General features: G+C 39.2%; 1 protein-coding gene across 1 annotated transcript; it reads right to left on the reverse strand.

The window, feature by feature from the left end:
* Positions 1-498: 498 nt before the first annotated feature.
* LOC308699598 (H-2 class II histocompatibility antigen, E-S beta chain-like) lies at positions 499-21,738 on the reverse strand. Its single transcript, XM_081380493.1, has 6 exons — positions 21,627-21,738; positions 20,573-20,818; positions 11,735-12,010; positions 2,024-2,305; positions 1,725-1,838; positions 499-1,442 (listed from the first exon to the last, which is right to left on the reverse strand). The coding sequence occupies exons 1-6, from the start codon at positions 21,676-21,678 to the stop codon at positions 1,420-1,422; spliced, it is 993 nt and encodes a 330-aa protein (XP_081236619.1). The 5' UTR covers positions 21,679-21,738; the 3' UTR covers positions 499-1,419.
* Positions 21,739-23,678: the final 1,940 nt, after the last annotated feature.

The following is a 23,678-nucleotide window of genomic DNA, read 5'->3' on the forward strand; positions in this document are numbered from 1 at the left end:
CAAAAATGTAAATTGGCCCATGATTTACTTACCCTCAATCCATCCTAGGTGTATATGACATTGTTCTTCTTTCAGACGAATACAATTGTAGTTATATTAAAAAATGTCCTGGCTTCCAAGCTTTATAATGGCAGTGAATGGTTGTTTCTGTTTTGAAAGTCCATAAAAGTGCATCCATCCATGATAAAAGTGCTCCATGGCTCTTGGGGGTTAATGAAGGCCTATTGAAGCGAAGCGATGCGTTCGTGTAAGAAAAAAAAATTCATTTTCAAGTTACGCTTTCGATTTATGTCAAATCCTATGTTTCGTTTGGCCGGAAGCTAGTCATTTTACTTTATAAAGTTTTAAATACGGATATTTTTCTTACATCTCCATCTTCCTCATCATCACTCCACATAAAGTCAACATCTGAGATACTTCCATCAGCTATATGTTCAAGCACTTCAAGAACTATATATTCTGCATATGAAAAAGTAAAAAAAAAAAAGTATCGGTACTGTGATATAGATTTTTATATAAGAAATTTCAATCAGCATTACTGGACTTCAATTACTGGAATGTGATTTCAGTAACAGGCTTTTGAACCCACTGTCCATTCTAATGGACAGACGCATTTGAAAAAATCCTGATTTAAAATGTGAAATTCTACAATCGATTTTTAACTTTAATTAATAAGTTCAATCTTTCTATTTTACATACAAACTATGAAATACTGGCAAACATATCAAAAAAGTAAATAAAACCACAGAAAATGTTGCTTGCTTCTGTGTTTGGAGTGAAGTGCTGACATGCTTCTCTTCAAAGTAGTGTTTTTTTTCTATAATTACTACAAGCGTCCAATCTAATGGACTGCAGGCTTTAAACTAGGTGGAATGCTCCAGAAGTAAAAAAAAAAAAGGGGGGTTGACATGTGATGTCCATTGTAATGGACGCAGGGTCTGAATGGGTTAATAAAAATAAAAATGAGAGCAGCGCAGCCAGAGAAATTTTGGGAGCTGCGGCATATTAAATATATTATAAATAGTTTAGTTTTTCCGCGTGAGAAATACAATGTGTGGCGGGAGTGTGTGACAAAAGACCAAAATGAGTGACTGTCACGCTCAATTCGTGACACTTGAGAGCCCTTCACATTGCTTCTATGCACATCAGGCTATAATCAGCTCTAGAGAGTTCAAGCTAAATCATTACACATAATAAAATACACCTTATTTTATCACAACCAACATTACACAGATATGCTCAAATTCAAGGCATGTAAGCATTGCTGATGCAATTATTTAATTTTCATTATTACTTTAATTATTAAAGTTAAAAAGATTAAAAGTTAAGGAGACTGTATGAAAGATGTGGCACGAAGAGAATACATCAGTGATCCAAGGAGGTCTTCTTTCAGTTCAGGAAACATTAGACTTACTGTTGTCAGTTTGGTACCAGGATCCTCTCTGACAAAGTAAAAATAACAATTTATTGACAAGCTAGATGAACAGACATGATATTATCAGAAATTCTCAACTCTGGTCCTCGAGATCCTGCAGTGTTTGGTTTGATCAAACCTTGATCATGTTCTCCTGCCTGTAGCTTCTAGAAATCTTTAAGACCTTTATTAGCATGTTCAGGTTTGTTTGATTAGGGGTGGAGCTAAACTGGAAAGTCGAGATCCAGAGTTGAGAACCACTGATGTATATGGATGAGTATCAGCATGATTTGCTCTTATCTCCACTGACCTGATGATTTCTTCTTGTAGTAAATGAGTCCCGCAGCTGCTATGATGATTCCCAGTACCAGACCAGAGGATCCAATAACAATTTTATTCCTGTCAGACTCTGGCATAGAGGGGTCTGTGGAGAACGGAAATCATGCTCTGTTAGTGAATGATATTAGTACATTCTCAATATTTACATGTTTAATATTTGTTTAGGTGTGCAAGTGTAATAATACAATAATTTACATATTTTCTATTTGCTCCCATATATGCCAAAACTATTAATAAAGGAAAGACTGTAAAGTGAATATTTTGTCTTACTCCAGTCTTTAACAATAGGTTGAGGTGAGCTGGCGTGCTCCACCACACAGGAGATCTTTTCTCCAGATTTAGGAGTGTATTCCAGCTCAGAGTGAATCTGGTAGTACCAGTTTCCATCAGCCATCTCCATTGTTGAGGTCACTTCAGAGGTCATCTGTTTACCGTCTCTCAGCCAGGACACTTTGATTTGTTCAGGGTAGAAGTCATATGCGCTGCATATCAACACAGCTGGATGACTGCCTTCAGCCTGCTTCACTGAAGTGAGTTTAACCTTCGGTTTTACTAAACCAGAAGAAAAAAACTCTCAAAAATTAACTTACATAATGTATAACACAAAAACATATAAATACATTAGGTGACAAGTAGCTATTATCCTTGAATAAATTAAACTATATGAACAACATGAATTATATGAACCATAAAGCAATTTCTTTATATTTGGAAATGGATTATTGAGAAAAAAAGACCATACATGTTTCCTTATATTATTCAGTTTAAAAAATAAAAAAATAAAAAAAAAATCTTAAAGTTAAAATTTTGTAAAATAACTCCTGTGTAAAGTGATCCAGTTGTAATTACACTCACCTAAAGGATTATTAGGAACAGCATACTAATACTGTGTTTGACCCCCTTTTGCCTTCAGAACTGCCTTAATTCTACGTGGCATTGATTCAACAAGGTGCTGAAAGCATTCTTTAGAAATGTTGGCCCATACTGATAGGATAGCATCTTGCAGTTGATGGAGATTTGTGGGATGCACATCCAGGGCACGAAGCTCCCGTTCCACCACATCCCAAAGATGTTCTATTGCAGTGGCGGAACTAGAGTTTTATACATGGGGTGGCCAGGGGGTATGGCGTTATTTTTTAGTCAAAAGTCATGAGCGTGTAAGACATGCTCACGAGCACATTATGTTATTTCACACGCGCAAAAATGAACCTTCAGCTGACATGATAAAAGTACTCGCGCACAAATTCAACAACCGAGAGGTGTACAGGTAGCTGCGAGCGAGCGCCTGGCATACTCTCATGGGTTAACTCTGCTTGTACAGTGGAATCCTGCTCGTGCGCAGCGGCTTCTGCTCGCGGAGTGCTGTTTTGCTTGCGCAGTGGATTTCTGCTCGCTCAGCTGATTTCTGCTCGCTCGAGTCTACATGACTTTTGACAATTTGGGGGCGGAAACCAAGGAGGGCACTGACCCTCTTATGATTGGTCACTTTCATCATGGAAAATCTTGGGAAATCCTAACCCCGCCCAACTTCTGACGCAGCGCGCGTCACTCAGCTACTCCGGCTATCTCTGTGTATATTTTAGACAACGAAATATGTGATAAAACACCATACTAAATGGTAAAAATGGTAAATATGATAGCCACACAAATGTGGTTCAGGCAACGCGTATTGATTATTCACTGCACATTGCCTATTTATAAAAAAACAAAACAAAATATAAAACACAAACCTGCCTCTTTTCGTTTTAAATATAATATAAAAACATTCAACATTTTAATATGGTCCAGGCAATATGTGCATTTGTACTAAACAACAGATTTTGCAGTAAACATTACAGTTTTTTAAAAATTTTACATACAATTATTAGCCTACAATTTAAAATGACAAAACTCAACCCAGTCTCTTTTTGTTAAATTTCAGTTTTTATCAATATTAGCCATTATAAAAGTATCCACCTTTTTCTGCTCAGTCTAAACAATGTGCGCTGCCATGACGACGACTCCGGTTGCCTACTTCCGGTTCGTAGCTTGACCTGTACTAGCAGCGAGAGAATGAGTTCAAGCTCCTCATGTGCAGTTGTTGTTTGTTTTAATAATTCAAAGAAGATTTCAAACTTTTTAGAAACTGAGTGTTGAAAAGTGAACCGCACACACGAGTAGGCTATACGCAATATCGAGAGACATGGAGCGGGTCAGACATGATTTTGACCACTTAATTAAGTTTTGTTTTGCAGAAAACTATTTTTTTAAGTGAATTTCGTTTTGTATAAATTGTATCTTAATTTTAATATTTTTTTATCAACAAATTGTCAAATACCAATATAGCAGACAACACAATCATAGAGGCGCCCGCGTGGTCACTTGCACTGCTCGTAAACAGGAGCGCATCTCATCCTAACTTAACGAAACTCAGCATATGCCTCACATACATGAAATATATCTTAAGAAAGCTTGAAATGTCTTTTTAACAATTTAAAACGAAAAGAAATAGGCTACTCTCTGGTTATGTAATGATGTGCATTTCTCTAGGCGTGTTCACTACTACGGAGATGGCGATCGTCAACTTCATCTTTACAGCTGTTGTTGCTGTTAATAAACTAAAAATAATAGGCTTATAATTTTATTAAACAACAAATTAAATTAAATTTTTATTGTATTAAAAAAGCAACAAAAAAATCCTGTTTATCAATATTGTGTGTTTGTGTGTGTGTGTGTGTGTGTGTGTGTGTGTGTGTCGAAATAATTTGTCCGCTGCTGCTCAAAAAAAAAAAAAAAAAAAAAAAACGGTCAAAAACCCCACTGTCAGTGTTTTGTAAGGAACAGGCAAATATGTTCAATATAGCAGGAGACATTTTAATTGTTTACTAATAAAACAGTTATTTTTTATGTCAGTGTCGGCTAGACGAAGTTGACGACTCGCGATCTTCGCAGCGCTACCACATCTTTAAATCACTATTAGTAGGCTATTATTTAAGTTAACATAAAATACATAGACCTACACCACAAAAACTAGTTTAGGATAAATTCGTTAAAACTGGGCGATTCCAGTGAATGGACGTGACATTTGCAGTCAAAACTTAAAATAAAAATTATCAGAAAATGCATTTATTTGAAACGTCTGAAAGGAGTCAAGACATTAGAAAAAATATCAGTCTAGACATGCGTTTTATATTTAATATGAGGGAAATACACATGTGACGTGACACAAAAAAATCTTTAACTTTTAGGTGGCAAAATATTTTTTAGTAATTCTTTAAATTACACTGTGCAAACCAAAATATATATACCCACCGGATGAATAAAGATCGGCCTCCACAGAAAATTAAATTTTATATTATTTTTATTTTATTTTTCGTGTTTTCATTTATGTGAAAAAAAAAATGTTACGGACGTGACAGTTCTCCATTACGCACAAACATGACTGCTCTGAAGCGACTTTAAAAATTGCACAGAGACCTCAAACAGAAAGCACAAAGCCTTTCTTTAAAGTGAATTTCGTTTTTTTGAATTAATTTTATCTTAATTTTAATCAATGTTTCATCTGGATTTAATAAATAAGAAGTAAATATAGTAGAAAATAGATAATCATGACACGGAGACGCGGGCGAGTGAACTGGACTCTTGTCTCATAAATGAACCGAAACTCAGCGTAAGGTATGCTACTTGCCTCATAGACCTGAGAAATATATAGAAAGCTTGAAATGTCTACTTTTAAACATGCTGAACAATTCAAAACGAAGGAAAACAGACTGCTTTCTCCTTATGAAATGTGCATTTCTCTCTGGCGCGTTCTAAGACGATCGCGACGCATCGTCAACTTCATCTTTGCAGTCGACACAGAAAACACTTGTTTATTAAAAACAATTAAAATGTCTTGCTATATTTGACATATTAATAATCATTACTTTTGCCGGTTCTTTGTGACAGCTTTTAGATGCTTTATTCGCAACGCCACCCACATGTTGAACGCGTCACACTGCATCAGCACCGAAAACATGATTTTTTTTTTTCAAATCTAAAATAAAAATCGTGATACGAACCGAATCATAGGTTTGGTCTATCGTTACAGCCAGATGAGAAAGCAAGAGTTTATGGTTTAAAAAACAAACGTGCCTTTTTTCACAATCATTTTGGAGGGTCATAGAAAAAATTATTGCTGGCGAAGGGAGGGTCATGTCTTTTTTGACAACAGATCTCAAAACTCCTCCGGTGGCCCCTTAAATAAATAACGAACAGTCCCTAAGTAAAAGGTATAAGAAGCTATACAAATAAAGCAAACAATTCAGTCAAACATACAAAGTCAGCGCTCTAGTCTAACCATACAACGGTAAAGTTAAATAGCTTATGTATAGCTTTATTTGTATAGCTTCTTATACCTTTTACTTATACTTTTATAATGGCTAATATTGATTAAAAACTGAAATTTAACAAAAAGAGACTGGGATGAGTTTTGTCATTTTAAATTGTAATAATTGTATATGTAAAAAATTTAAAAACTGTAATGTTGTTTACTGCAAAATCTGTTGTTTAGTACAAATGCACATATTGCCTGGACCATATTAAAATTAAATATTTAAAACGAAAAGAGGCAGGTTTGTGTTTTATATTTTGTTTTGTTTTTTTATAAATAGGCAATGTGCAGTGAATAATCAATACGCGTTGCCTGAACCACATTTGTGTGGCTATCATGTTTAAGATTTCTTTAAATGTTATGGTGTTTTATCACATATTTCGTTGTCTAAAATATACACAGAGATAGCCGGAGTAGCAGAGCGAGCTAAGTGACGCGCGCTGCGTCTGAAGGTGGGCGGGGGTTAGGATTTCCCAAGATTTTCCATGATGAAAGTGACCAATCATAAGAGGGTCAGTGCCCTCCTTGGTTTCCACCCCCAAATTGTCAAAAGTCATGTAGACTCGAGCGAGCAGAAATCAGCTGAGCAAGCAGAAATCCACTGCGCGAGCAAAACAGCACTCCGCGAGCAGGATTCCACTGTACAAGCAGAGTTAACCCATGAGAGTATGCCAGGCGCTCGCTCGCAGCTACCTGTACACCTCTCGGTTGTTGAATTTGTGCGCGAGTACTTTTATCATGTCAGCTGAAGGTTCATTTTTGCGCGTGTGAAATAACATAATGTGCTCGTGAGCATGTCTTACACGCTCATGACTTTTGACTAAAAAATAACGCCATAAGGGGGTGGCCACTGCTACTTGCGGGGGGGAACACAGTACACACACACACACACACACACACAGACAGACAGACAGACAGACAGACAGACAGACAGACAGACAGACAGTGGAAAAGCTTATGGAAGGAATTGGGTCACTCTGTTTGTGTCTATAAGTGTTGAACATCTTTCTAATTATAATTATTTAATTTATAATTCTCTTTTTGTGTTCATTTTTTGGTGAACTATCCTTTTAATCTGGCAAAATCTTCTCAACTTAAATTCCTGAATTTGGTATGTGATTGACTGCCTGTGTCTGGTAGATGCTCTGAGCTGTTGCTGGTCCTGAAGTCTGACCACACTGACTCTGACTAGCCAGTGGTGATGCAAGGGCTGGGGTCTGTTTGCATCTGATCTGCCTGTTAGTCCAGTCATTTTAAGCCAAAATGGGGGTCAACCTTGAACAAATTGCAACAGAAGCAAACTCAACTGATTTTGTATCCTCAATATGTCCTAAGTAAGGAAAAACAAGTCCCGAAGAATCCCATTAGGGGAAAGTTTCGAAAAAGACCCAAATATAGCCTATATTCATACGCCTATTCATTCTTTCTCTCATATGAATAGGATAAAAATTGTAACCTTTAGATATCACCATGAAAATTACTGAGTTGATTACTTACATCAAGACAAACAAAAAATGTATTACAAGTTTTTTTTAATTGTTTGTTAACATGGACAAATGGTGCATAATCTAATTATGTATGTGCTAATTTGCATAAATACCACAACATATCAATTGGGTATAGCCAGGTGAAAATGTCTTGTTGAATCTTGTTGACATATAACTGTAAAATACTTAAAGTCCCTGTAAAGTCAAAATGAAGTATGTGTTCTGAGTTTGTCACACCACAGAAACATGTGTTATTAGCCACCCAGCCAAATTTGAATGATAAAAAAAGCCGGCAAGTACATAAAATAAGCTATCAAAATCTTGAAAAAATGAGCAGTAGTCTCTGCTCTCAAACGCTGGGGGCGTGTCCACTGGCTGCGCTGAAACCACGCCCACTCGCGGGAAAGCTGCCGTCACCGACTCGCCACACTCAACTGTCACCGCTACAGCCGGAATGGATGCTCCTAGGTTTTACAAAGCCATGTTCGAGCCTGGACTACCTACTATAATTATAACATAAGCACACAAGGCAACTTACACTCATTGGTGGGCTCGCACTGCCGACGATGGCACCAGTTGTCGGCGCGACGGGAGGATGATTTGGTTGAGGAATGAGGAAAAATGAGGAAGTTTATAAAACTATCCCGTGTAAAATGATCACTACAGTGGCGGGTTTTGGCGGTGATCCTCAGCTGTCCATCAAGGTGGCTCTTCACAAAATTAATCCACCTCTTCTTGATGTGATCGTTTTTCGTAAATTTAAATAAGGACACCGATCTGTTTTGTACGTAATCGCATCCAGGTAGTACTCATTTCCGTGACAAAGGCATAGCTAGCTAGCAAACTGTAGGCTGTAGTAAGTAACTAATAGTACTGACAGTAACTCGCGATCGGCAAACTGATGTGAATGAATGTGCTATATTGTTAGGGGAGGGGCAGCGTCAGGGGCTCCAGTGCGTCATCAAGAAGGGGCGTGTCCAGGAGCTCAGGGGCTTCAGTGCGTCATCGAGCCCCCTTTTAGCCCCGCCCAAAAAATCCGGAAAACAGCAATGGTGAAAAACTGTTTAACGGTCTAATTCGACAATTCAGTACTTCACAGTTCACAGTCTTTTTAATATGTTTTAGTAATACATTTCTAACATTTATAATGTGTTTAGAATTTTTATATAGAATTGCCTTTACAGGGACTTTAATGTTAATATCTGAATGGAACCCATTTAGGCTACCCATGAGCATTAATACATAGAGGCAGGAAGAAGTACTTTAGAAACCAGCCTGTATTGATTATTAAGAGATGGGGTTTGGGTCTGTGGGACTGTTTCTGGGGGACGAGTCTGAGGGAAGAACAGGAGACAATGGTAAGGAGAATGCAGAAGACAAAAGGTAGGTAAAATAAAAAGTGAATCCCCAGAAACAGTTTTCAAAACTTTCCCCTAATGGGATTCTTCTGGACTTTTTTTCCTTACTCAGGACATATTGAGGATACAAAATTATTTGAGTTTGCTTCTGTTGCAATTTGTGTTAAACATTTTTTCATAAAATGACTGGACTATGTTTGTGCTTATTAAAAATTACTCTTATAGCCTATCTCTCCCTTTCTTTTTATGTTTAAAGGAGCCGTATGTAAGATTGTGGCCAAAAATGGTACTGCAATCACTTTCAAATTACTGTAGAGCGGTGTATCCCCTCCCCCTCCCCCCTGACTCGGGGTTGCCAGATAGGCTGCAGGATCCAGCAGGAACGTTTGTAGCTGTAGCTGTGGTAACTAGAGCAGAGCTGGCAACCCGGATGCCGAAACACTACTGACTTCGTGATTGGTAGATAGGTGGAGGGTGGCGCTTCAGGCCAAAACACAAGATGACAACATCAACATCAGTTGAGGGCTGCAACTTCACTTTTTAAGTGACAATATCCTGGCCGTACTACTGTTGTCAGTGATATAAGTATTTGAAATGAACATGATTTCTTAATGTCTAGTGACATATCAGGGCCATTTTATGATTAATTGAAATACATTTCTTACATACAGCTCCTTTAATTGACCCTGTTCAAAAATATGCCAAATTTAAAATATGATTCCAATCATATTCATATTCTAATCTTCATCCAATTACCAACATTTTTATCTTAACTCTTTCCAGTATTAAAAAAAAAATGGTGTTTTTGGTAATTTTCACAATTTCATGGCACCCCAGAATATTTTGTTGTATGAATATCTGAACATACCAAAAGAAAGAATAGACCCTGTGCTTTAAAAAAAAAAAAAAAAAAAAAAAAAAAAAAACTGTTTTATTCTAGCTTCGTGCGTCTTTTTTATCAACACTTGAATGTTGGCAAGTTTCATAAAAAGCAACATGATCAAAAAGCTGAGAAAATCGCATTTTTATCAAAGACTACATCTAGATCAGATTTAATGATGATCAAAACACAGTAGATCGAGTCCATCAACACCCTACACCCATAAAGCTTCACAGTCCTAGTGATCGCATTATGATATTGCTTGTTTCTGCTCTTCTTTGCCTGCTTTTAGATCTCCTATCTTCACATTAGCTAGAACATTTGTATACTGTAACGTACACACGGCAAGGTAGCCTACTGTATGCGTGTATTAGGCCGAATGTATTCGGAGCAAACCCCCCTGATGCTAAACCTTAAAAAAACTTACTTCAAATATGATGTTTTCTTATTCGGTGAAGTTCGGTATCTTGCAACTATCTCTCGTCCTCTGCTCGTCCGTTTGAAAAGTGCGCGCGCGCCGTGCTGCCGGCGAACGTAATTTTTTTTTTTTTTTTTAAATCAGCATCAGCAACTGCCAGTAGCAAATAAAATTTTGCCTTGGTCTCCGGAACTGCTGATACAGTCCTGAAGTCATCGGCCCCTGGTGACTTCAGGACCCGATTCAGGACCCTGATGACCCGGCACCCCGGACCCCCCTCTGGCTCCACCACTGCTCTATTGGGTTGGGATCTGGTGACTGTGGGGGCCATTTTTGTACAGTGAACTCACTGTAATGTTCAAGAAACCAATTTTAAATGATTTGAGCTTTGTGACATGGTGCATTATCCTGCTGGAAGTAGCCATCAGAGGATGGGTACATGGTGGTCATAAAGGGATGGACATGGTCAGAAACAATGCTCAGGTAGGCCGTGGCATTTAAACGATGCCCAATTGGCACTAAGAGGCCTAAAGTGTGCCAAGAAAACATCCCCCACACCATTACACCACCACCACCAGCCTGCACAGTGGTAACAAGGCATGATGGATCCATGTTCTCATTCTGTTTACGCCAAGTTCTGACTCTACCATCTGAATGTCTCAACAGAAATCGAGACTCATCAGACCAGGCAACATTTTTCCAGTCTTCAGCTGTCCAATTTTGGTGAGCTCGTGCAAATTGTAGCCTCTTTTTCCTATTTGTAGTGGAGATGAGTGGTACCCGGTGGGGTCTTCTGCTGTTGTAGCCCATCCGCCTCAAGGCTGTGTGTGTTGTGGCTTCACAAATGCTTTGCTGCATTCCTCGGTTGTAACAAGTGGTTATTTCAGTCAAAGTTGCTCTTCTATCAGCTTGAATCAGTCGGCCTATTCTCCTCTGACCTCTAGCATAAACAAGGCATTTTCGCCCACAGGACTGCCGCATACTGGATGTTTTTCCCTTTTCACACCATTCTTTGTAAACCCTAGAAATGGTTGTGCGTGAAAATCCCAGTAACTGAGCAGATTGTGAAATACTCAGACCGGCCCGTCTGGCACCAACAACCATGCCACGCTCAAAATTGCTTAAATCACCTTTCTTTCCCATTCTGACATTCAGTTTGGAGTTCAGGAGATTGTCTTGACCAGGACCACACCCCTAAATGCATTGAAGCAACTGCCATGTGATTGGTTGATTAGATAATTGGATTAATGAGAAATTGAACTGGTGTTCCTAATAATCCTTTAGGTGAGTGTATATTTTATTGATTTTGTATTAAAAACAATCATAAATCACTGAAGACAACCACGTTGTGCAGACTCAACAGCACCAAAACAACAGACTTCTGTTTTAATGCATTTTGAGTGTGTTTCTTCTGTGCCAGTGGACACACATAGTAGAGATCTTTATAATGCAGTAAAGATGAGACAAGAGAGTCTTTTGGCACTTACCTGTTTTATCACGGACAGCTGGGTCCCAGATCTGAGCATTATGTCTGCAGTTTGTGTCCACCTGAGCTTTCAGCTGCTGCAGAATGGCCTGATCTTTGTTCAAGTTCTCTGCCTGCTTCTCTCCAATCTCAGTGAACCCCACAAACTTCCCCAGAGTGCTGTTGTACTGTAATTCCATAACTTTATTAAAGGAATATGACTGAAGAAACACCATATCACTGTAATCACTGGTGCTGTAGACGCATTCACCCATCGTGTTTAGATAATATCCATCAGCTGAAACATAAAAACAGAGTGTTAGATCTCCAGCTTTTGTAAAATTGCACGTCAGTTATACAAACAAAGTACCTGTATTCATCTGCTATTTGCTATTACTTTGTTTTGGTGTAGTTACTGTGTGTTATAGATACAATCCCATTACAATACACCACAACTACTAGCTCATCTCACTCATATATTCTGTAATATTTATGATCATGTTTTATATAAGCAAGGCAATTGAATTAACAGCAATGACATTAACTACAAAACCAATGTCAAATATAAAAACACAAGTTTACTGATTAATTAAGGCATTAAATTTGCTCAATGTTTCATTGTACTTGCCTGTTCCAGTAAATGCAGACAGCATCAATATGAGATGAAAAGTCAAGAGTTTTCGCAGAGACATATTTACATATTTTCTTTAAATATGCCAAATGAAGAACTTTTTCTAAGTGCTTGTTCTTGTGATAGATGTCTCAATAATCTGGCAAATCAAATGCTACTCACATAAACGTCAAGTGTTGCTAGGTAGAAAACTGCTTTCATTTTCCTCTTTTCAATGGACAATTACTGTGTGTGTGCATAAAATATATGTGTATATAGCCATAACAATGTACTTAAGTAATTTATATTTATTTGATCTGTGTAAAAAAGGAACAAGAACAATTTTGCTTTATCTTTATTTGTTTGACCGTCATTGCAAAAGTTTGATTTCGGTAGGTGTCCAGGTATACTACTCTGTCTTCAGGGAAAGTGTATGTTTGCAGATGCTGTAAATTGCCCTATTTCTTAAGTTGTATACATTTTTAATCACGTTTGATTTTTTTCAGTTCACTTACAGTGTTTCTCAAATATTATATAATTTTTTTCCAAATTATTGTCAATGCTCATGAAAAAACAATTAACATATCCATTTAAATGCTTTGTAATTTGATCAAAACACTGTGCAACAAAATGTATCAAATGTTTTTTACAATATTTAATACGGTCAACCAATAACCACCTGCAGAGATCAGTGACGCATGTGATAGACAGGGAGGACACTGACATTTAGAAAATTTAATTTTTCCAGAATCAGTGCCCATTGTGAATGTAGCTATAGTGGAAAGAGCAAGAAATGCTTTCTGCATTTATCCTCTTCTCTACCTTGCTTATATAGTAATCTAATAAACATGCATGCCATTGTATTACGGATATTGTTGGCTCTTTGACAAAGTTATTGTTTTCTTTTAATGTTTTGTTTTGTAACTTTGGAGTTGGATGACTGCACAAGACATTACAAATACATAAATACATCTATATTTATGATGCTGGCTCCAAAAAAGAAGAGGAAGTAGAAGATGAAGAAGAGGGCCATACACACAAAAAGGCTCATACATTTTTAAAGTTCTCAATGAAACCCTATTTTTAGTGAATCTGCATCAGTCGTTTGTATCAATTGTTTCATCAGCTTTTTAATTGTTTTGAAAACTTGGACCATTGTTTGAAGAAATTTATGAAATAATTCAAGAAAAACGAAATAGTCCTGCTGTGCGGCAATTTTTTTTTTAAGTAGGCTACTAAGTCTCTGAAACAATAAAGCTCATACAACTATGTATAATAATTATACAATAATTGAAAAGATTTAAGGTTTCTTAATTGCCATGGTTTTATTTTCACAAAGGTGTCAATTTTGTCTTCAAAAGAAAATCTTACAAAAACAAAAACTGACCATACACAGAAAATCATTCATTTAAAACATGCAAAACATACATTTGTTTATTTGATTGTTTTCCTTTTATATAATCATTGCTTTAAAAGCCTCAGACATGTGTGACATGTAATGAGAACATTTAGTTTAATAACCAAAATACAACAAAATTATTGTCTTTCATGTTAGTTATTTCAAAGATCTGGATATTGTATCAAAGAATTTTGTACAAAACATGTTTCATATAAATTTTAGAGATGCTGTTTGAGTACTGTTAACACAAGTACTGTTAACGTACTCATCACCTAATCAAATTGACATCAAAATACAATTAAAGGCAGTAAAAATAGTATCAAAGCGAATAAAAAAATATTTTAGTTTAAAGATAGCACATATTTCAGGACACATGCTTTCACTTGACAAAACAAAAACAAACAATAAAGGGATGTAGAATGTCAGAAAGATTTATTAACTGCAAAAATATAAAATATAAGAAAAAAAATCTAATTGTGTGTGTGTGTACAGGTTTCTCTATACTTGTGTAATTTCTAATGTCTGTGTATGTGTCTTAGGATTTTTTGGGGGTATTTTCTGCATTTTGTTTTTTCAAAACTATCATTATCCTTATCAGAGATTCACTGTGACATATAGCACAGCAATGCATGGGCAACCTGAGTTCAAAGTCCTCTTGTGATCTCATTCTCCTCCCATTAATCCTGTCTCTCTTCAACTGTTCTGTCCAATAAAGGCAAAAATGCCAGAAAAAATCATTTAAAAAAAACTATCATCCTCATCTATTACCAATAATTTGGCAAATAAACTTCCAGTAAGCGTTTAATACATATACATGTATAGAATGTGAGTTAACGTTAAATATAAAGAAATGTTCTAGGTAAACGTGCAGTAAATGAATATTGTCTGTCCAGAATATTGTTTGTTACAGCGTTTATTTTGTTTAATGTCAGAGCCCTGTGTCTGTGGACATTAACTTGTACTGTAAAACATCTGTACTGCAGAACTGTACTATAGAACATTGACTCTTACTTTATGAAAACCATGAACTGAAGGATGAATTATTTTTCATTATTATCAGGTGATGGTAAGGATCCACTCATTTAGCGACCTTCTATGAAATGCACCTTGAAAAGTTGCATGGCATGTTTGTCTTGATTTTTAATGGAAAAATTAAATCTGGATCACACAAATTTTAAACAAATGGAAGAAAATCATGCTGTGTCAGAACAATACTTCAACTAGGACCCTAGCCAAATTTGAACAGTTTGTCATGCACAATGGCACACCAAATTAATTATACTAAAACCTTAATTTACAAATAACTTTAATTGGAGGAGAATGTCAATTACAAGAAAAAAAAAAAATATATATATATATATATAAATATATATATTATACTTCTAATTAACATTCTCCTCCAATTAAAGTTATTTGTAAATTAAGGTTTTAGTATAATTAATTTGGTATATATATATATATATATATATATATATATATATATATATATATATATATATATATATATATATATATATATATATATATATATATATATATATGAGAATCACAAAATAAGAACGTGTTCATTTTTAAATCAGTTGCAGTTGTTTCCTTTAATGAGGAAGAAAGTTCCAGCAGCGACTCCCAGCAGTCCAAGAGTCAGACTCACTCCACAGAAAACAGCTGGACCAACACTGGGGAGGGCTACATCAACATCTGAAACGTACAAGCACATGTTGATGCATGTCACAGAATGTAAATGTGAATGTATTTAATGTTTACTGTAAAGTGACATTTTTAGAGTTGTACTTTTGACATTTTCTTCCTATTTTTTCCTAGATATGGCCAATTAACTGTATTTATGACACTGTGTTTATGATTAATGTCTCCATAAGTCTTTCTTATAAAAGCTATTTTTTTAGGATGTGTCATGTTTGCCCTAAATTATTTTAAGACTATTAATGTTGTAATATATCAGTTGAGCTAAAGCTGTAACGTTTCAGGTTCTTAAATGAAGAAGGCCCCGTAGATGCAAATAACAAGAGGATTTATTCCAAAACAAGATAAGCCAACATGCGAAACAGTATGTGTAAGACACAAACATGTGCACTAACCATAAACAATAACTGACACTGAACACTGACATGTCGAGGGACTTATATACACAGAGGAATAAGGAGGACAACAGCTGAAGACGGTGAGGGGTGATGATAATGATTGCTGGCAGGTGCGGGTAATGGTGAAGGTGCAGGTGTGGACCAAGAAGGATGCTGGGAACTGTAGTGCAGACGGGGACTAACACAAGACCGTGACAGAGACGATGACATTAGGTGGTGACTCTGACAGAACTCACCCCTCCTGGCAGGCACGTCCTCGCGCCGTACATGGTGAAACGAGGGAGGGAGGGAGGGTGTCTTGGAGTCTACCCCCGGAGGGTCACCAGGGGCCGATGACTTCAGGACTGTATCAGCAGTTCCGGAGACCAAGGCAAAGCAGGTAGTGTTGATGGCCAGGATGAGACGGACTTTCGGGCGGCCATGGCGGAGACTTCCCTGGACCCACGCCAGGACCCGACGTGAAGAAGCTCAGGCTCGACGTGAAGACGTGAAGAAGCTCAGGCTCGACAGGACCAACGTGAAGAAGCTCAGGCTCGACAGGACCGACGTGAAGAAGCTCATGCTCGACAGGACCGACGTGAAGAAGCTCATGCTCGGCAGGACCGACGTAAAGAAGCTCAGGCTCGGCAGGACCGACGTGAAGAAGCTCAGGCTCGACGTGAAGAAGCTCAGGCTCGACAGGACCAACGTGAAGAAGCTCAGGCTCGACAGGACCGACGTGAAGAAGCTCAGGCTCGACAGGACCAACGTGAAGAAGCTCATGCTCGGCAGGACCGACGTGAAGAAGCTCAGGCTCGGCAGGACCGACATGAAGAAGCTCAGGCTCGACGTGAAGAAGCTCAGGCTCGACAGGACCAACGTGAAGAAGCTCAGGCTCGACAGGACCAACGTGAAGAAGCTCATGCTCGGCAGGACCGACGTGAAGAAGCTCAGGCTCGGCAGGACCGACGTGAAGAAGCTCAGGCTCGACGTGAAGAAGCTCAGGCTCGACAGGACCGACGTGAAGAAGTTCAGGCTCGACAGGACCGACGTGAAGAAGCTCAGGCTCGACAGGACCGACATGAAGAAGCTCAGGCTCGACGTGAAGAAGCTCAGGCTCGGCAGGACCGACGTGAAGAAGCTCAGGCTCGGCAGGACCGACATGAAGAAGCTCAGGCTCGACGTGAAGAAGTTCAGGCTCGACAGGACCGACGTGAAGAAGCTCAGGCTCGACAGGACCGACATGAAGAAGCTCAGGCTCGACGTGAAGAAGCTCAGGCTCGGCAGGACCGACGTGAAGAAGCTCAGGCTCGGCAGGACCGACATGAAGAAGCTCAGGCTCGACGTGAAGAAGCTCAGGCTCGACAGGACCAACGTGAAGAAGCTCAGGCTCGACAGGACCGACGTGAAGAAGCTCATGCTCGGCAGGACCGACGTGAAGAAGCTCAGGCTCGACAGGACCGACGTGAAGAAGCTCAGGCTCGACGTGAAGAAGCTCAGGCTCGGCAGGACCGACGTGAAGAAGCTCAGGCTGGACGTGAAGACGTGAAGAAGCTCAGGCTCGACAGGACCGACGTGAAGAAGTTCAGGCTCGACAGGACCGACGTGAAGAAGCTCAGGCTCGACAGGACCGACATGAAGAAGCTCAGGCTCGACGTGAAGAAGCTCAGGCTCGGCAGGACCGACGTGAAGAAGCTCAGGCTCGACAGGACCGACGTGAAGAAGCTCAGGCTCGACAGGACTGACGTGAAGAAGCTCAGGCTCGACAGGACCGACGTGAAGAAGCTCAGGCTCGACAGGACCGACGTGAAGAAGCTCAGGCTCGGCAGGACCGACGTGAAGAAGCTCAGGCTCGACAGGACCGACGTGAAGAAGTTCAGGCTCGACAGGACCGACGTGAAGAAGCTCAGGCTCGACAGGACCGACATGAAGAAGCTCAGGCTCGACGTGAAGAAGCTCAGGCTCGGCAGGACCGACGTGAAGAAGCTCAGGCTCGGCAGGACCGACATGAAGAAGCTCAGGCTCGACGTGAAGAAGTTCAGGCTCGACAGGACCGACGTGAAGAAGCTCAGGCTCGACAGGACCGACATGAAGAAGCTCAGGCTCGACGTGAAGAAGCTCAGGCTCGGCAGGACCGACGTGAAGAAGCTCAGGCTCGGCAGGACCGACATGAAGAAGCTCAGGCTCGACGTGAAGAAGCTCAGGCTCGACAGGACCAACGTGAAGAAGCTCAGGCTCGACAGGACCGACGTGAAGAAGCTCATGCTCGGCAGGACCGACGTGAAGAAGCTCAGGCTCGACAGGACCGACGTGAAGAAGCTCAGGCTCGACGTGAAGAAGCTCAGGCTCGGCAGGACCGACGTGAAGAAGCTCAGGCTGGACGTGAAGACGTGAAGAAGCTCAGGCTCGACAGGACCGACGTGAAGAAGTTCAGGCTCGACAGGACCGACGTGAAGAAGCTCAGGCTCGACAGGACCGACATGAAGAAGCTCAGGCTCGACGTGAAGAAGCTCAGGCTCGGCAGGACCGACGTGAAGAAGCTCAGGCTCGACAGGACCGACGTGAAGAAGCTCAGGCTCGACAGGACTGACGTGAAGAAGCTCAGGCTCGACAGGACCGACGTGAAGAAGCTCAGGCTCGACAGGACCGACGTGAAGAAGCTCAGGCTCGGCAGGACCGACGTGAAGAAGCTCAGGCTCGGCAGGACCGATGTGAAGCTCAGGCTCGACGTGAAGAAGCTCAGGCTCGACAGGACCAACGTGAAGAAGCTCAGGCTCGACAGGACCGAGAAGCTCAGGCTCGACAGGACCGACGTGAAGAAGCTCAGGCTCGACAGGACCGACGTGAAGAAGCTCAGGCTCGGCAGGCTCGACGTGAAGAAGCTCAGGCTCGGCAGGACCGACGTGAAGAAGCTCAGGCTCGGCAGGCTCGACGTGAAGAAGCTCAGGCTCGGCAGGACCGACGTGAAGCTCAGGCTCGACGTGAAGAAGCTCAGGCTCGACAGGACCAACGTGAAGAAGCTCAGGCTCGACAGGACCGACGTGGAGCTCAGGCTGGCCAGGCCTGGTGTGAAGAACAGGCATGGTGTGAAGAACAGGCATGGTGTGAAGATCAAGTCTGATGTGAAGATCCGGCTGATCAGGCATGACATGAAGATCAGGTTTGACATGAAGATCAGACATGACGTGAAGATCAGGCTCGGCAAGACTGACGCGAAGAATCTCAGGCTTGGTCGACAGGAAGTGAAGCCACGCAGACTCGGTAGACCAGACGTGAAGAATCACAGGTTCTGTGTCAAAGTCTATTAAGTTAATTTCCTCTGGACCTTGGATGAAGACAGGAACAGAGGATTCATGAGGGACGATCTCGGCGGGACGAGATTCAGGACGGGAAGACTCGGCGGGACGAGACTCTGGACGGGTAGTCTCGGCGGTACGCGACTCTGGACGGGTAGTCTCGGCAGTACGAGAATCTGGGCTTAGGGCGAAGACAGGGGGCTTGACTTGAAGATCAGGCTGGACAGGCGTGACGTGAAGATCAGGCTGGACAGGTGTGACGTGAAAATCAGGCGTAAGGCGTAGTGAGGGATGAAGCTCTCCAGAAAAAAGGAGAGCGCCTCTCTCCAGTCCAGACCGGAGAGATCTGGGAGCTCCCTCGAATCGATGAAGTTTGCCCCCATACGGTAACAGGCCTTGATAGCTTCATCATTTAAGGTGCTGGTGACGGCGAGATCATAAAACCCCTCTATATATTCAAACAGATCGCGGCTACCTTGAGCCACCGCCGTGATCTGCCAGCGAGGTCCCAACACTCTGTGGGGTTCTGCATGGGTCTTCCGTTCATCTTTGAGGGTCGGTTATTCTGTAACGTTTCAGGTTCTCAAATGAAGAAGGTCCCGTACATGCAAATAACAATAGAATTTATTCCAAAATAAGATAATAAGCCAACATGCGAAACAGTGTGTATAAGACAAACATGTGCACTAACCACAAACAATAATCGACACTGAACACTGACATGTGAGGAATTTATATACACAGAGGAATGAGGACAACAGCTGAAGATGGTGATGATGATTGCAGGCATGTGCGGGTAATGGTAAAGGAGGTGCAGGTGTGGACCAAGGAGGATTTAGGGAACTGTATTGCAGACGGGGACTAACACAAGACCGTGACAGAGACGATGGCATTAGGTGGTGACTGTGACAAAAGCAAATAATTTGTGAACAATTAATAAAAAACATACATCCACTGAATCTATGAAGCAGTCTCACCCCATGTTTTGGTTTCAGGTTGGCCTGGAATGGATTTGTGGTTCACAGTGCAGCTGTAAATGTCTCCCTCTTTTGGCGTGAACTTCAGAGCGGAGAAGATGTTGAAGGTACCGTCATCTTTTTTGCGGTACTGGCTTAGACTCATGCCTTCTGTCACAATCTGATTGTTTTTAGTCCATGACACATTGACAGGTGGAGGGAAGAATCCAGTCACATGACAGATGAGGGTGTTCTCAGCATCCTGCACCACGTCATCTTTCGAATAGATGGAAGTATTTGGGATTTCTGTGAACACTCAGAAATAGATGCTGATTTGTACTTCTGTGTACATTTTATCTTGGACCACAAGAAAAATGTTACAAACCAAAATCTTGATTATATTGGTTATGATTTCTGCAGGTGATTTCTTTGCATCTCCAAAAAAGTCAACTTTGTATTATTATATATCTATTATTAATATTAATATTATATAATAATTATATGCATTGTATATGTCTTACCTAGTCGCTCAACCGGGGATTTGTAAATCTGAATGTAATGTTGTAAGTTTTTTTTGCAGGCCTCTAGTACGGCAACACCAAACTCATAAAATCCAGAAAAGCTGATATAATCTCCAAAGTCAGGCACTGTCACTACTCCTTCTTTTCTAAGGAAGTCTGAATGGTACAGTTCCTCTCCATCTAATCCATACACATATTCTTTCTCTGTATCAGAACATCCAACATATCCAAAATTCCTTTTCACAACTGAAACAGAGAAAGTGTCAGGATATTAGCCAGAATGAATTAAGAGTATGGATAAATAACAAAGGATGAACTTTATCTGATGTGCAATCAGTACAGTAATAGTATTTACTATTTAGAAACAAACAATTTAAAACATTGTTTCTCAACCCTAAAAAGTGCTTTTGAATAGATAATATACTATATTGAAGGATCTAAGGATTCTTCGTAGCAACCCTTGTGAAAAGTTTTAAGAGAGCCACCATTGGTTTTATTTTATTTTATTTTAAATATCCATTCATTTCATTTATGAATTATTCCATTTAATTATATAATCATTTATTATACATTTTTATTATACATTCATTTCACAGAATCATTCATTGATCAGTCATTTTATAATATTTTCCTATTTAATATTATGTTGTGTACTGTCTTCACAAATGTCTCTATCTCAGTATTTTAATGCCACATGATGTGAAGCATTTTTCATTTCTTTGGTATAACTTAAATTTGTGCTGGTCATACCATGTTTGACTGAGCATTGAAACAGCCAAAAATAAAAGTAGTTAAGATTAGTTTCCTGCTTTCTGCTCTTCGCTGGCTTCCTCTGTCTGACTCTTAGGCTGCTAGTAGGCTGTTAATCAGACAAAATAGAGTGTAGTTACTGATTTTGGGTATCAGACAAGATTCTGCTGACAGGTTTTGGGTACCAGACAAAAATCTTTAAACATCTTTTGAGTCCTTTAATTTTTATCTTAATCATACTTGCTCACTACTTTAACTTTATAAATCAGCAGATATAATTTTATTAAACAGTTTTCTGACTTACCTTGAGTCTCAGTTCTCACAATAACAGTGAGCATAAGCAGGACACCATACATCTCCGTTGTTCATGCAGAAGTGAGTAAAGCAAACACATATCAAACAGTCCTGTTGTGAATAACAGATAGAGCTGCTGATCCCTGATCATGTAGAAGCCTCCCAATCACAGCGTCCAATCAGAAACTGAGCCCTACTCTGACATCACTGTATCCAGTTAAAATGATGTTCTATTTCAGACTTGTTTGATTGTTACGAATTAGGTTTCTTTACTCTATATTGTATTCTGCTTTGCTGTTTGATATCTGTATTTCAAAAATCTATGAATAATATTTATTTACATGTATAAAAGTATTTTCATGCATTTATGTGAATGTGTGTGTGTGTGTATATGTGTATGTGTGTGTGTGTGTATATGTGTATGTGTGTGTGTGTGTGTGTGTATATATATATATATATATATATATATATATATTTATTTTTAATGACAATGTTCCATTATTTATTCATAATATTATTCACAATGCTGAAAATATTTTAATTATCTGTAAATGTTTATTCTAAACCTATCTGTCTCTTTATACTTTTTATATGTTATGTGTCTTGTTATATTTATATGTGTGTAATGGAAGCTTCAATTAAGGTAAATTCCTTGTGTGCAAGCACACTTGGCAATAAAGCTCTTCTGATTTCACTCAATAGGTTGCGAGTGACTCATCACATACAAATATCTTCAAGAAGTGCAGACAACATTGAGCAGCAAATTACTATAACAAATTTACAGAATTAGAAGTTCTGGAATGTCCACATTTAGGACGTTTTAATACTTTCACTTTTTTTTTTTTTTTTTTTTTTTGTTCTTTAATGCAGTTCTTGATCCTTATTTGATCTTTAAAACTGAACACTGCAGTTGGAAATGTTGCTAAAGCGGAAAACCTCACTAGAGCAAATGTACTGGAGTCTGATCCAGCCTGCCCTTGAAATCTCGTCAAGAACTCTTACCAAGTAAGATTTTTGTAGCGACCACTAAACTGACTTTGCCAGCCAATCTACTACACTACACTGCAAGTTTCATATGTCTCTAAATGCACTCAGCACACTATCTACTCACATAATAATTTAAGTTAAAAACAATGGCATCTTACTACAAAAAAAAGAAGAAGCTTTTTTCAGAGTAACCTAATCATTTTGAACATTGCAAAATCTGAACCTTTGATACAGTAAGTTTCAAACTTTCTCTGAATGTCTTGATTTTGTAGTACTGTTTTGGGAAAATATAGCATTGAGAAAAGTTTAATGAAAATGTTTTTTTTTTTTTTTTTTTTTTAAACAATGAAAAACATTTTTAATTAACCAAAAAAAAACAAAAAAAAAAAAAACAGTTTGCATAGAGAATGTGAAATCATGAAACTGTTCATCGATTTCATGAGATATCACTGAATGAGCATGCTGCAATATTTTTGACCAAATCAACATACCTTTAATAAGCTGCGTTGTGAGATGTGACAGTACTCATTGAAATATTTGTTTTTATTGATAAAGAAATATGTATTTTAGGTCTGCACTGGTTAAGTTTAGACCGGGTATTAATGTAATGGAGGTCAACTGAAGCCAAGCTTGGAGAACCCAAATGCAGTTTATTCAAATCATCCAAAAGAAATACATGGCGCTCTAAGCATAAGGATAAGCATAAATGCATGCGTTCACACCAAAGGTGAATAGAGCGTCTGGCACGAGTCATTTCCATGTTAAAGCCCAATTTATACTTCTGAAATTTAAAATTTCAATAAAAAAAAAAAAAAAAAGTTTATAATATATTTGCCAGTCCAATTTGACTTTAGATATGATTGCTGCTTGTTTAGCTAGATCTCTCTCTTTCATAAGATCTTTTAATTCTTGATCCAACCACGGGGTGTTGACATTTCGAACTGTAAACTTTTTTTATTGGTGCATGGTTTTCTACAATTGTCATTAAAGTTTGATCAAAAAGCTGAAATCTTCATATTGTAAATGATTGAATCTTCTAAATGACCTTTTCATTATTACTTTTGGACCCGATTTA

The sequence above is a fragment of the Scardinius erythrophthalmus genome, assembly GCF_964197995.2.
Source record: "Scardinius erythrophthalmus genome assembly, chromosome: 1".
In the NCBI taxonomy this organism is placed as follows: domain Eukaryota; kingdom Metazoa; phylum Chordata; class Actinopteri; order Cypriniformes; family Leuciscidae; genus Scardinius; species Scardinius erythrophthalmus.